Here is an 11832-nt window from a genome sequence, read left to right on the forward strand (position 1 = left end):
AATAAACTCATGACCAGATTAGCCCAAGGCCAATGAGTCAGTGGGCAACTGGACAAGAGCCAGAGTCCCTGTTGACCCCACTCCATGTGTTCCGCTGTAACAATGATGCCACCAGATGATAGGTGTTATTTTGTTGCAGGCACTCTTGCTGTTTTAAGTATATTATTTAATTCTCATGGCAACCCTAGGAGGAACAAATAAGACTTTCCCCATTGACAGTTGAGACTACTGCTTAATGAGGTTAAATAACGTGGCTCAGGTGATAAGGCTAGTAAGTGGCAGCATTAGGACACAAAAGCAGGTCTGTGGGAGCCCCGGGCTCCCACAGTGTACAGTGCTTAACCCCTACACTGTACTTTAAGATGCCCTTTCTGCACTGGCTCAAAAACACACCCTCATTTCAGGGGATGCTGCAGTGTCAGGAAAGCTAAATGGACTAATCTATACGTGTGAATGGAAAAGATACTGGTACATACAGTCCTATGAATGTGCATGTATGCACAGGTACATCTGACAGCCCGAGGTGAAGCCCAGTTCTGCTGCTCAAGTTGCTGCGTGACCTTAAACAAGTGACTTAACCTCTCTGAGGCTGTTTCCTTATTCGTAGCATGAATGATCTGCTCTCAGAACTCTTGTGAGGATTAAATGAGTGAATGCATGTGAGGTGTTTAGAGCAATGCTGGGTACATACTAAAGTTCCAGTGAGGCAGAATATTAACGCAGGGAGTCAGTGGAGGGGAATGGGCTTCGATGCAGTCTTTGACGTGGCCATTGATTAACATTTGTGGCTAAAGGGCTCCAGGGAGTAACATCTCCACAGGCCTTGTTTTATTATAAGAAATGTGCATTCCCCACAGACTTTGTTTACTATAGAAAGTGCGAATCTCTAGCCCACTCCTCAACTGATAAAAAAGGAATGAGAGGAATGGTAAAATAAAAGGACCAAAAAAAAAAAAAACATAGAACTTTCAGGACATTTCCAACCCCAAAAGCCCTATTGGACAAGGACTGATATAGGTAATTGAATAAGGCCAATGAGAGAAAACCACATCTTTCTGGATCCCACTTTGGTGCCTCTCCCCACCTTTAAGGGGACAATAGAGAAAGGGGGACTCTTCTCCCCCCTCCCCTCTCACCCCGCTTCTCTCCCCTCTCCCTGGGAGCTGTCTGCTTTCCTTTAATAAAAACTTTGCTTGCTTGCTGCCTGTGTGTCCTCGGAGTTCATTCTTCGACTGCCGTGAACAAGAACCCGGGTTCTGGTCTCATCTTTCCAGCATCACCAAGACCGTGCCATGCAGACACAATCGGTTTTCTCCAAAACGAGTTTCTGCTAAAGATGCAACTCCAATGCCAGTTTTCAAAAGGTAACAGCAGGTCCCTTAAAATGAACTGAAATGTGGTTCATTTATTTGAATGAAGTCATTTCTCCACCAAATACGCATTTAATGAAATACAGCTCCCTCTGAATTTTTCTTCTGCTACTTCTCAAAACTTCTGACATGTACTACTCCCATTTTCATTTATTTCCAAATACTGTGTCATTTCCATTTTGGTTTCTTTTGAACCCAAGAATTATTTACAAAGGTGGTTTTAAAACAAGTAAACCTGGGGAGGGCTATGGTTAATTTCTTACTGTATTACATCATTCCCGGAACAGGGCCCCACGTAGACTTAATATTTTGCAGAATTTGACCTCTTCAGATCTTAATACACAGCTGATTTTTTTTTTTTAATCTTTTGTGTATTCTTGAAAAGATCGTGCATTCCATTTGCTGGAAAACAAAAGTCATAAGTTTCATCCCCACAGGCCATGTTAATTTCTATCCACTTTTGCTTCTCAGGACTTAAGCTAGGTCTAGGGACAGAGCAGTGAAAAAGGATGGAAACTCATCTTTTTTTTTTTTTTTTTTTTTTTTTTCCTGTCTTTTTGCTTTTTCTAGGGCCACTCCCGCGGGGCATATGGAGGTTCCCAGGCTAGGGGTCTAATCAGAGCCATAGCCTCCAGCCACAGCCACAGCCACAGCCACAGCCACAGCCACAGCCACGCGGGATCCGAGCCACATCTGCGACCTACACCACAGCTTACAGCAACGCCAGATCCTTAACCCACTGAGTGAGGTCAGGGATCGAACCCGAAACCTCAAGGTTCCCAATCGGATTCGTTAACTACTGCCACGTTGGGAACTACTCTATTACTTTTTTTTTTTTTTTTTTTTGGAAATTCAGCTAAAGAAAGGAAGGAAGAAAAAGAAAACAAAACGGCTCTGCGGGTAGATGTTATCTACACTGATGAGTACTCTGTGGTTAGGGAGGTTAATCTCCCCAGCAATCACATGGCTAATAAGGAACAAAACCAGGGCTGGAATCCTCCTTGGTCCAGCCCATTGCTCACAGTGAATTAACTGAAAGAAGGATCTTGGGGCCTCATAATCAACCACCTCACCCACAACATTCTCCTCTCGACAAGGTCCCATCCAGAGTAACAGATCCATTCGTCCACTCACTCATCTTAAACATACTAAACAGCCCACGTGGAGAAACACATGCTGGAGAAACACAGACCACAGACCAAACTCAGCATCCTCGGCTCCCTGGGCCTCTCAGTCTCGAGGGGCGGGGGGGGCAGAGAGACACATGGGTTATAATAACACCATGTGGTGAGTGATGACAGCTTGGTACAAGGACTTGTACTCCCAGGAGGAGAAGGGGCACCCAACTTCACCTATTCAAGGAGGAGCGTGGGGAAGAGGGCAGCCTATTAGAGAATGGATGCAGAGGAGACTCCTTGGGGAAATGTCCAAGCTGCATGGACTCACCCCAAGGATACCTACAGGAAGGCCACTTGGGGTGAGAAGACCAGGACTTTTTCCTGCTCTCCTTCTCGCCCCAGGAACATTCAAGGAAATTCAAAGATCACTTTCTGCTGCTTCCTCCTCACTCCTTCCTGACTTCCTCCTCCCCCAACCCCACCACCCCTCAACTCCCCACAGCACCCAGTTCCCAAGGATACAGAGAGAGGAGGAAGGAACGCATAGTGTCTTCTCTGTTCCATCCTCAGAGGTCTCCTCTGACCCACAAGCCCCTCCCTCTCCCCATCTCCTAGAACATGTCACTAATAGTTACAATGCCTAAGGTTTGCTGAGCAGCCCACCTGCGCTGCGGAGTCTCCTAAGACATGTGCTTTATAGGTACGGAGGCATTTAACCTCAACAAGGATCTTCTGGAGGTTCCCCACCTCACAGCTGAGAAAACTAAAGCCTAAAGATGCCAAGCAACCTCCCCAAGACCATGCAGACAGGGAGTGCCAGAGCCGGGAGGAGAGCCGGGCAGCTGGCTGCAGACCCTTGTTCTCAACCACCAAGGAGCTATGCCTCTGAACAGCAACGGCCACCCCCGCTGTAGCATGCAGAATTGGGCCGCAGAAAAGCACGTCCAAAGCATTAACACAGATGCTGCACCAGAAAGTTCACATAAAACAAAGAAAGACTAAGAAATCATCATGGCTCAGAGGACGCTAAGGAAGCATGATGACTAAACACAAGGTAATACCCTGGGTAGGATCCTAGGTTAGAAAGAGGGGCATCCGGAGGAAAACGAGTGGCATCTAAATAAAGTCTGGAGGAGTTCCCGTCATGGTCAGTGGTTGACGAATCCGACTAGGAACCTTGAGGTTGCAGGTTCGATCCCTGGCCTCGCTCAGTGGGTTAAGGATCCGGCGTTGCCCTGTGAACTGTGGTGTGGGTTGCAGACGCGGCTTGGATCCCGCATTGCTATGTCTCTGGTGTAGGCCGGCAGCTACAGCTCCGATTAGACCCCTAGCCTGGGAACCTCCATATGCCGAGGGAGCGGCCCTAGAAAAGGCAAAAAGACAAATAAATAAAGTCTGGAGCTTAGTGAATAGCAGCATCCCAGTGTCTGTTTCTGTTTTGACAAATGTACCATCATAGTGGCAAGATGTTAAAAAATGAAGGAAACTGAGTAGACAGGAACTCTCTGTACTGTCTTTGCAACCTTTCTGTAAATCTAAAATTAGTCTAGAATAAAAAGTTGATTTCTAAAAAAAGCAATCCTGCTGCCATACCTCACTGCCCTACCCCAGGCAGCTAAACATACCCAGACAGTATAGGCTCCACTAACCTCTTTAGGTGGGGGCTGGACCTCACTCGAGTCTCCTATCTTGGAAAGGGCGCAAAGCCAGAAAAGAAGCTGACCCCTTTGCAACTTCCTTCTCCCTGGTGGGGGGAGGAAGTTGCAAAGGGGCGTAATACAAAAGGCTGGAGGCAAGCCTCCAGGGGACCCCAGAATGCCCTGGCAGGTTCATTTGCTGAATATCCTCATTCATCTGCTGGACAGTATGGTTTACCGCTTTCTGGGCTGTGGGCTGGCAAGTGAAAATACAGGAGGAATGAGGCCTCTGTGGTCTCTCCTTTCTCAGAGAGCAGGGCGTAACAGGCAGGCAGTTTCTGAAATCACGCTACGTGACTGCCTTTATATATCAACAAACGTAAAGAGTCTGTGGAGGCAGTTCCCGTCATGGTGCAGCAGAAACAAATCCGACTAGATAGGAACCATGAGGTTGCAGGTTCGATCCCTGGCCTCGTTCAGTGGGTTAAGGGTCCAGCGTTGCCATGAGCTGTGGTGTAGGTCACAGACATGACTCAGATCTGACATTGCTATGGCTGTGGCGTAGGCCAGCAACTGTAGCTCTGATTCCACCCCCAGCCTGGGAACCTCCATATGCCTCCAGTGAAGCCCTAAAAAGACAAAAAACAAAAAAACAAAAAAACCTGTCTGTGGAAGCCTAGGGAAGGCCTGGTAAGTGCTGTCAGTTCAGATCTAGAAGCTTCCCTGCAGCCATGACACTGGAGCTGAACCTGGGGTTGTAGAAGATTTTCCAGGGAGCTGGACTGTCCCCATGGTATCCACAACTTCTCCTTCATGGTCTTTCTGAAAGGTGGCAGCCTTCCATGAGGTGCTGGGCCAGGGATTTAGGTACAGGTGGGGCCTTGGAACTTAGCCATCCTTGTCCTCAAGGATGGAACCCATAGTCTCTGGCATCATTAGCAAGTTTCAGGGTTCCCTAAGTGCTACACTTTGAGTAGGTAAAGTTTCACCAACCCGGAAGGGATGGAACAAGAAGAGTAAGACCAAATGATGAATAGGGATGTGTAAGGGCCAAGGTGTTGTTGATTGGTCAATGGACAAGTGTTGACTAGAGAACCACCATGCAGAGTGTCAGGGCCCGGGGCCTCAGGAGAACCTCCTAGCTGCCACTACACCAAGGGACATACAGTGCAGTTGGGGAAATGAACAAATACAGTGTAGGATGATACAAACAAGCAAGACAGGAGTTCCCGTTGTGGCTCATCAGGTTAGGACCCCGACTAGTATCCATGAGGATGAAGGTTCAATCCCTGATCCCGCTCATGTGGGTTAAGGATCTGGTGTTGCTATGAGACTCAGTGTAGGTCACAGACACTGCTCGAATCTGGTGTTGCTGTGCCTGTGGCATAGGCCGGCAGCTGCAACTCCAATTCAGCCCTATCCTAGGAACTTCCATTTGTCACAAGGGTGGCCCTAAAAAGAAAAAAAAAAAAACAAAAAACAACAACAGACAGACTTGTTCAATTCTTGAGCCCACCACTTTCCAGCAGGGGATCTCAATCCAATCTGAGCCTCAATTCCCTTACCTCTAAAATGGAAATAATACAGACCACCAGGTGACAGGTATGTAAGGCACTGAACTCAAATCCTTTCCAACAGTAAGGAGCTGCTCAGTAATGGATCAGTGTTACTGTAGTTGACATGGTGACAAGTAACAGAACCATTGATCTAAAAGACCTAGGAGACAGAGGAGTCCAACTCATAAAAAAATAGTTGGAAGGTGGTTGCAAGGGCACTCCACGGTAGAGAAAAAAATACTGACGTAATAGAAGAAAAGTATCTCATGCAAAGCAACATGCAGTCCACGAAGAGGGCTGAGACAGAGGGGGGCATATTCTAGGCTGCATTTAGGCAGTGTTATCTGTAAAGAGTGGGTTTTGGAGACTGAGCAGGAATTTTGACAAAAGGGGAAAGAAGCCCTGAAGGTGAGAGAGGACGACTTGAACAGGAACAAGCTTTTCTCCCCTGGCTCCTGCCAGGCCCCTGGCCCTCCCCACACCCACAGGAATAAAAATAAAACTAATCCCCTTCTCTCAGCCGAGCATTTTCTCTCTGGCTGATGGGTGTGTAATCCCTACTCAATCCCTGTCACTCGCATCTCTGCTAGGCCCCTCAGCCTCTGGTCTGCTCGCAGCAAAACAGCTCTCCCAGGAATGACTCCAGCCAGGGAGACAAAGGAGGTGGGGAAGAAACCAGGGACCAGTTAGAAATCTTATCACCAAAAGATGGAATCTCGGTGAAGAGAGTTTCAAGGGCAGGGTGTTAAGATCTGGTGAGGATCCAAAGCACCAGCAGGGCTCATTAAACATTCATTGAAGGAAGTAAGCCTTAAAGGGAAGGACAGCATATTCAGTGAATGAATTAAGCCTTAAAGGTGAAGGGTAGTTCCATGTTTCTGACGGTTATTCTACAACTGTGCTCCTGAAGAGCTCAAATAGGGGAACTTCAAATGGGGAAGGAGGCCAAGGACAAGTCGTGTAGGATGCAGCATGACACAGAACAGAGTGAAAAGTCATTCTGGTCTTTGGCGCCTCAGGTGGTGGATTTCGTTAGCACGTCCCTATTGGCGCCGGCTGTGGAGAGGCCAGTAAACTCTGTAGATCAACCTCCACGGGGGTCCAAAGTCCTTGACCTTCACTTCCTCCATCCCATGCGTCACTGCTTCTCTAACAGCATTATCCACCTTGGATTCTGGGGGTTCTCTTTTTATGGAATAGATCCCTTTGTTTTCCCTATCTGACCAGGACTTTGTATAATAATTCTGCCTACGGTGATACCCAGTGGGATGCCAGGCACACAGAGGTCAAAAAGCACCAATCCCAGTGCCCACACGAAGCCCTCACCAATGGGAGGGTGGGTGAGAAAATGCAGAACCTTTGCCTTTCTTCTTAGGAGACCCCCCCCCCCCATGGCTCTGAAGAGACTGGATCTGCACATTAGCAAGGACTTGAAGAGGGACCTCAAACCCACTTTTTCTGGGACAAGCCCCCAGGCCCTAATGCTCCATCACCAGGGGCCAGCCAACAGGGTCTTCTTGCAGTTACTTCTGTCCCAAGGATGACGTCATCTGTTTCTTGTGTGTCTCCCTGACTGAGGCCCCCCCCCCCCTTCCTCAAGGCCCAGGAATAAGTGTTCATCAGCATTACCCACAAGGCCCTATCAGAGGGCCTAGGATGCAGGAGGTGCTCAGTAAACTGCTGAATGAAAAGAAGACCAGGCAAGACGTTCCTGGACAGGCATTGTCTGGATTCAGGGGATCCAAAGCTCAGCTGGTGAGACATCAGCAGGAACTGCCCCATGAGATCCGCTGGGGATGGGCACTGCAGGTTCCTGGCCAGCCGGGCCCACGTCTCCGGAGGGGCAGGCTGCTGGGACGGTCAGCCAGGAAGTGCAGGGCAAGAGATCAGGTGAGTTAGCTATTATGACGGTGGCCTCAGGAAGGTATCCCCTTCATTGTGGATGCTGTTCCCGACTGGTTTGGGTGGCCAGCATTTACTACGTGGAGTGATTATCATGGATTATCTCCTTTCACCCTCACCACCCTGTGAGGATCCACTTTACAGGTGCGACTCTGAGACCACAGTCCTAGAGACTCCAGAGCTTCCCAGGGCCTGGGACAGGCTTGGGTTCACAACGAAGCCTTTTTCTTTCTGTTTTGTTTTTTGTTTTTTTCTTTTTAGGGCCACACTCATGGCATATGAAAGTTCCCAGGCTAGAGACTGAATCAGAGGTGCAGCTGCCCACCTGCACCACAGCCACAGCAACGCCAGATCCAAGCTGAGTCTGTGACCTACACTGCAGCTCAAGGCAATGTCATACCCTTAACCCACCAAGCAAGGCCAGAGATCAAACCCGCATTCTCAAGGACACTATGTCGGGCTCTTAACCCGCAGAGCCACAGGGGGAACCCCATAATGAAACATTTTCAGAAACACACGTCCTCAGGGTGGATGGAGGCCTTAAATCTCATTTGCTTCCCCTCCCTCAAGAAACGGTCAGATTCCTACAACATTCAAGGCCCCAAGCAGCTTCCTGCCTCCCTCCCCTGCTGGAGGGCTCACAAGCAGTCCCGCCAAGCTGGCTCATCCTCGGACAGCTGACTATCAAAAAGGCTTCCTCGGGAGGTCTCTGCCTACCTCTCTGCTTCATATCTTCCCATCTCCTCCTTCCCTCTATGTGGGGCAAAGCTAATCCCCCCCCCAACACACACACAGCCCCCAGCCCTGGTTATCTGGTGGCAGTTATCATCTCGCCTCCCCCAAGGTTTAGAAAGATCCCCACAGAGAGTGCACAGGCAGCTGAGGGTGAAATTGGTTTTGTGCAGGTTAGCAAACATTGACAACAGGAATGGGAGCAAGAAGATGGCCATCTTGCTGCTGGGGGGCGGAGCCGGGGGGGGGGGGTTGTCGGTTGCTCTCCCAGGGAAAGGAGGGGCTGGTCAGGAAAGGTGGGCTAGAAACCCAAATCCATCTAAGCCCTAACAAGCCCTAAGGAAAATGTCAATACGCCAGAAGGGGCTTCTGAGATCAACTCCTGTTTTACAAAGGGGATTAAAGGAGCAGGGAGGTAAAGAGACACTGAGGAACTTGGCTCATAAATGGCAGAGCCACAAGAAGAACCCTTTGAACCTGAAGCCCCGGTCCTCCTGGCACAGTGTCACCACCCACCTCCCAGCACCACAAGGCTAGACCAGCACCTGGGACCTCAGAACAGTACTCTCATCACATGGCACTGTCTATAATCGCAGTTTCACCACATCCCCAGAAGGTAAGGGAGAAACATTTAGCACCAGTTCCATTCTACAGAGAGTAACAGTGAGGCTCGGAGAAGTGAGAGGACTTGCTTGGGTCCCCTGGTGAGCTGAATTTAGACCTGGAACTCAAAGCTCTGTTCCATCTCTCTGCTGTTGACAACAGCTCTTCTTGAAAGGGCCGTGGGGTGTCTTCCTCTGGAAACGGACTTCCTAACATAGGCCGGCGCCAGTTTTGCATTGTTTCGTGATTGCTGGCCGGGCTGTACAGGAAGATCTTCAAACCCATGCTCTTCGTTCCTTTCTGCCGCCCTGGCTGACATGTTCCAGGAAAAGGGCTCCGTGGAGGAATCAGGAGCCAGGGTTCCTCCCCAGGCTGTGCCCTCACCAGCTCTAGGACCTGGGGCCTCACTTCCTCCAAGGCTAAGCTCTAGTTCCCACCTCTTTAAAAACTGGGGGCAGTGACTTCTGCCCTGTCAGTAAAGGAGAGGTCTTGAGGCTCTGATGACAAAGAGCAAGAAGGCAGTGACTCTCCCTCTGGCTCTCTCACTTCCCTATGGCCCTGCCTCCTCTGAAGCCCTACTACCCAGAGCAGGTGAAAGTCAGAAAGGTCTCACCCAAGACAAGGAAGGAGAAAGGACAACAACTGTTACATCAGCCCAGCAGTCCCTCAACCCACTACATGGCTTTCTTCTTCGGAAGAGCTTTTACAGGTACTAGCGTAAGATTTACCACTTATCAGTCCTATGAGTGCCATGAACCACACAAAGGGCTCAGCACACTCTCCTAGGTTTAGTCCTCACTGCTACCGTTTTACAGATGTCAAAACTTCAGCTCACCCGTTAAGGGACAGCTAGTAAGCAGTGGAGCTAGGAGGCAACCCCAGTTCTACCTGGTCCCCTGCTCCCCAAACTTCAATGTGTTTGTGAGTCCCCTGGGGAGATTTATGCATAATCAGCTTCTGAGTCCCTAGGTCCAGACTGAGGCCTAAGCTTCTGCACTTCTGACAAGCTCCCAAGTAGATGGACTACTTTGTATCAAGGGCTAGATTTTAAATTCCATTAAGACCGAGCCTGAGTCACGGCAATCCCCAGGGTTTAGCACTGGGCCTGCCCTCACAGAATACCCTCCATAATTATGTGTTCAAAGAGTCAATGATTATTGGACTTAAAAACCCATGCTTTAACACGTCTCTAAGCCCCATGTCATTTAATCTCGTAACAAGTCTCTTAAGGTATGATCAATCTCCCTTTGACAGATAAGGATACAGCCTCAAGAGTGAATAGCTTAAGGTTTACCGCTTTTGTGCAGCAGAGCTGGAAACGGTCGGTCTACCTTCAGAGCCTATGCCCTGACCTCAACTGTCTCGAGGATGCGAGGGAAATTAATAATTATAGACAGCTGGAGGGCTTGGCGATGGACCCATCCGGCACGTGACGATATCACAGCTTGGGAGATCACCCAGGACCTCAGAGCTGCTCACTGGGGGCTAGGGCAGCCGGTTCAGCGCCCCCACGGGAGAATCTGGAAGGAGCACGGGAGGAGGCAGGTCCTGGGCACAGTGCCAGGCAGCATCAGGCAGGTGGTGAGTGACCTTTGGCCTCACAGGGAACCCCCTCTGCCCCCCCCGCTGGACCCAATCACCTCCCACCCCCCGCGGATCCCAGCTCTAGACCGATGCTATCCTGCTTGGGAGGGGGGCGGCGGAGGGAGCTGGAGGTAACCAAGGACAGCGCAGACTAGCGATGAATCACCAGGCACATGACCCCAGAGAGGAGGGGTGGGTGCGGAACCCGCGCAGATTGCCGCTACAGCTTGGGGAGGGTAGGCCTGGCGCCCGCCCCCCACCCCAACCTCGATTTGGGGGAGCGCGGGAAGCCCACCCGCGCAGCTCCACCCCGGCAGCCCCCGCCCCGCCTGGTTCCTGGGTGCGACGGGACTCACTGCCTTCAGCTGCTCCAGCCGGTCCTTCATCCTGGTGCCCAGGCGCCGGGAGGCAGGTGAGCGCGTCCCCAGGTGAGCGGCCGGAAGTGGCGGCCGGGCCCCGGCCGGGGCAAAGGGGCAGGGGGCGCAGGCGGAGGGGAGCGGTGGCCGCGGAAAAAAAATGAGCGTCCGAGGCCACGGGAAGCTCCGCCGCGCCGCCCCGTTCGGCCCCGCCGGCGCCGCGAACTCCAAATCCGGCTCCCGGGCCGGCGCCGGCGCGCAGCGCTGATCCGCCGGGCGGACCCGCCCCTTACCTGGGCCGCGCCCCGCGCTCCTCCTTAAAGGGCCCGTGCCCCGCCGCCAGGCCACCCTCCGCGACCCTCACTCCACTTCCCATGGCTCCAGGTCCTCGGAGGGACCAGCACGGGGAGATCTCGCTGCGAGTGTGTCTGTCTGACCTCAGGTCCAGCCTTTCCATTCGACAGCCATTCCCTACAGGCTCCGTGCTAGGATCCAGCCCTCAACAGGCTCATTCATTGCTAGGCCGCGACAACATCCCATAAACCTGGAGAATTCTAAGGCAATGTGATTCGTGCTATAGTAGGTGGAAGAGAGAGCCACTAATTCTGTCTGGAGGAAGAGCATATCAAGTAAAGGAGTGTGCACGGTCCGGGGGGCTGGTGTTGGAGTTGAAAGAGGGTGTTCTTAGTGGAAATAACTGGAGCTAAGGTGGGATGGGACAGGCTGGGACGAAGACTATGGATTCTTAACATCTTGGTAAAGACGACCCCTCAGAGAAATGGAAGCAGTTCAGTGATGAAGTCAGAACACCTGCCACTAACAATGTGTATACCTCCGGAAAGTTATTTTCTGTGGGACTCTGTTTCTCTATCTGTGAATCAGATATTATCCACTTCAGTTTGCTGTGAGGCCAGTGTAACAAAGGAGCAATGGCTGGGCCGTCACCTATGGAGCAGAGTTGTAAAATGTTTGTA

At 50.9% G+C, this 11832-nt stretch overlaps 1 protein-coding gene across 6 annotated transcripts in view; it reads right to left on the minus strand.

Moving 5' to 3' along the window:
* STX3 (syntaxin 3) overlaps window positions 1-11099 on the minus strand; it is a 44752-nt gene extending 33653 nt beyond the window's left edge. For all 6 annotated transcript variants that reach the window (XM_021082987.2, XM_021082985.2, XM_021082982.2 and 3 more), the window contains exon 1: window positions 10859-11099. In XM_021082987.2, coding sequence (XP_020938646.1) covers window positions 10859-10888 — 30 coding nt within the window. In that variant the 5' untranslated portion in view covers window positions 10889-11099. The remainder of the gene's footprint in view (window positions 1-10858) is intronic.
* Window positions 11100-11832: the final 733 nt, after the last annotated feature.

The sequence above is a fragment of the Sus scrofa genome, chromosome 2, assembly GCF_054392235.1.
Source record: "Sus scrofa isolate SSC_HxYL_T2T_F1_AM1 chromosome 2, Sscrofa_HxYL_maternal_Yorkshire_Landrace_v2.0, whole genome shotgun sequence".
NCBI lineage: Eukaryota > Metazoa > Chordata > Mammalia > Artiodactyla > Suidae > Sus > Sus scrofa.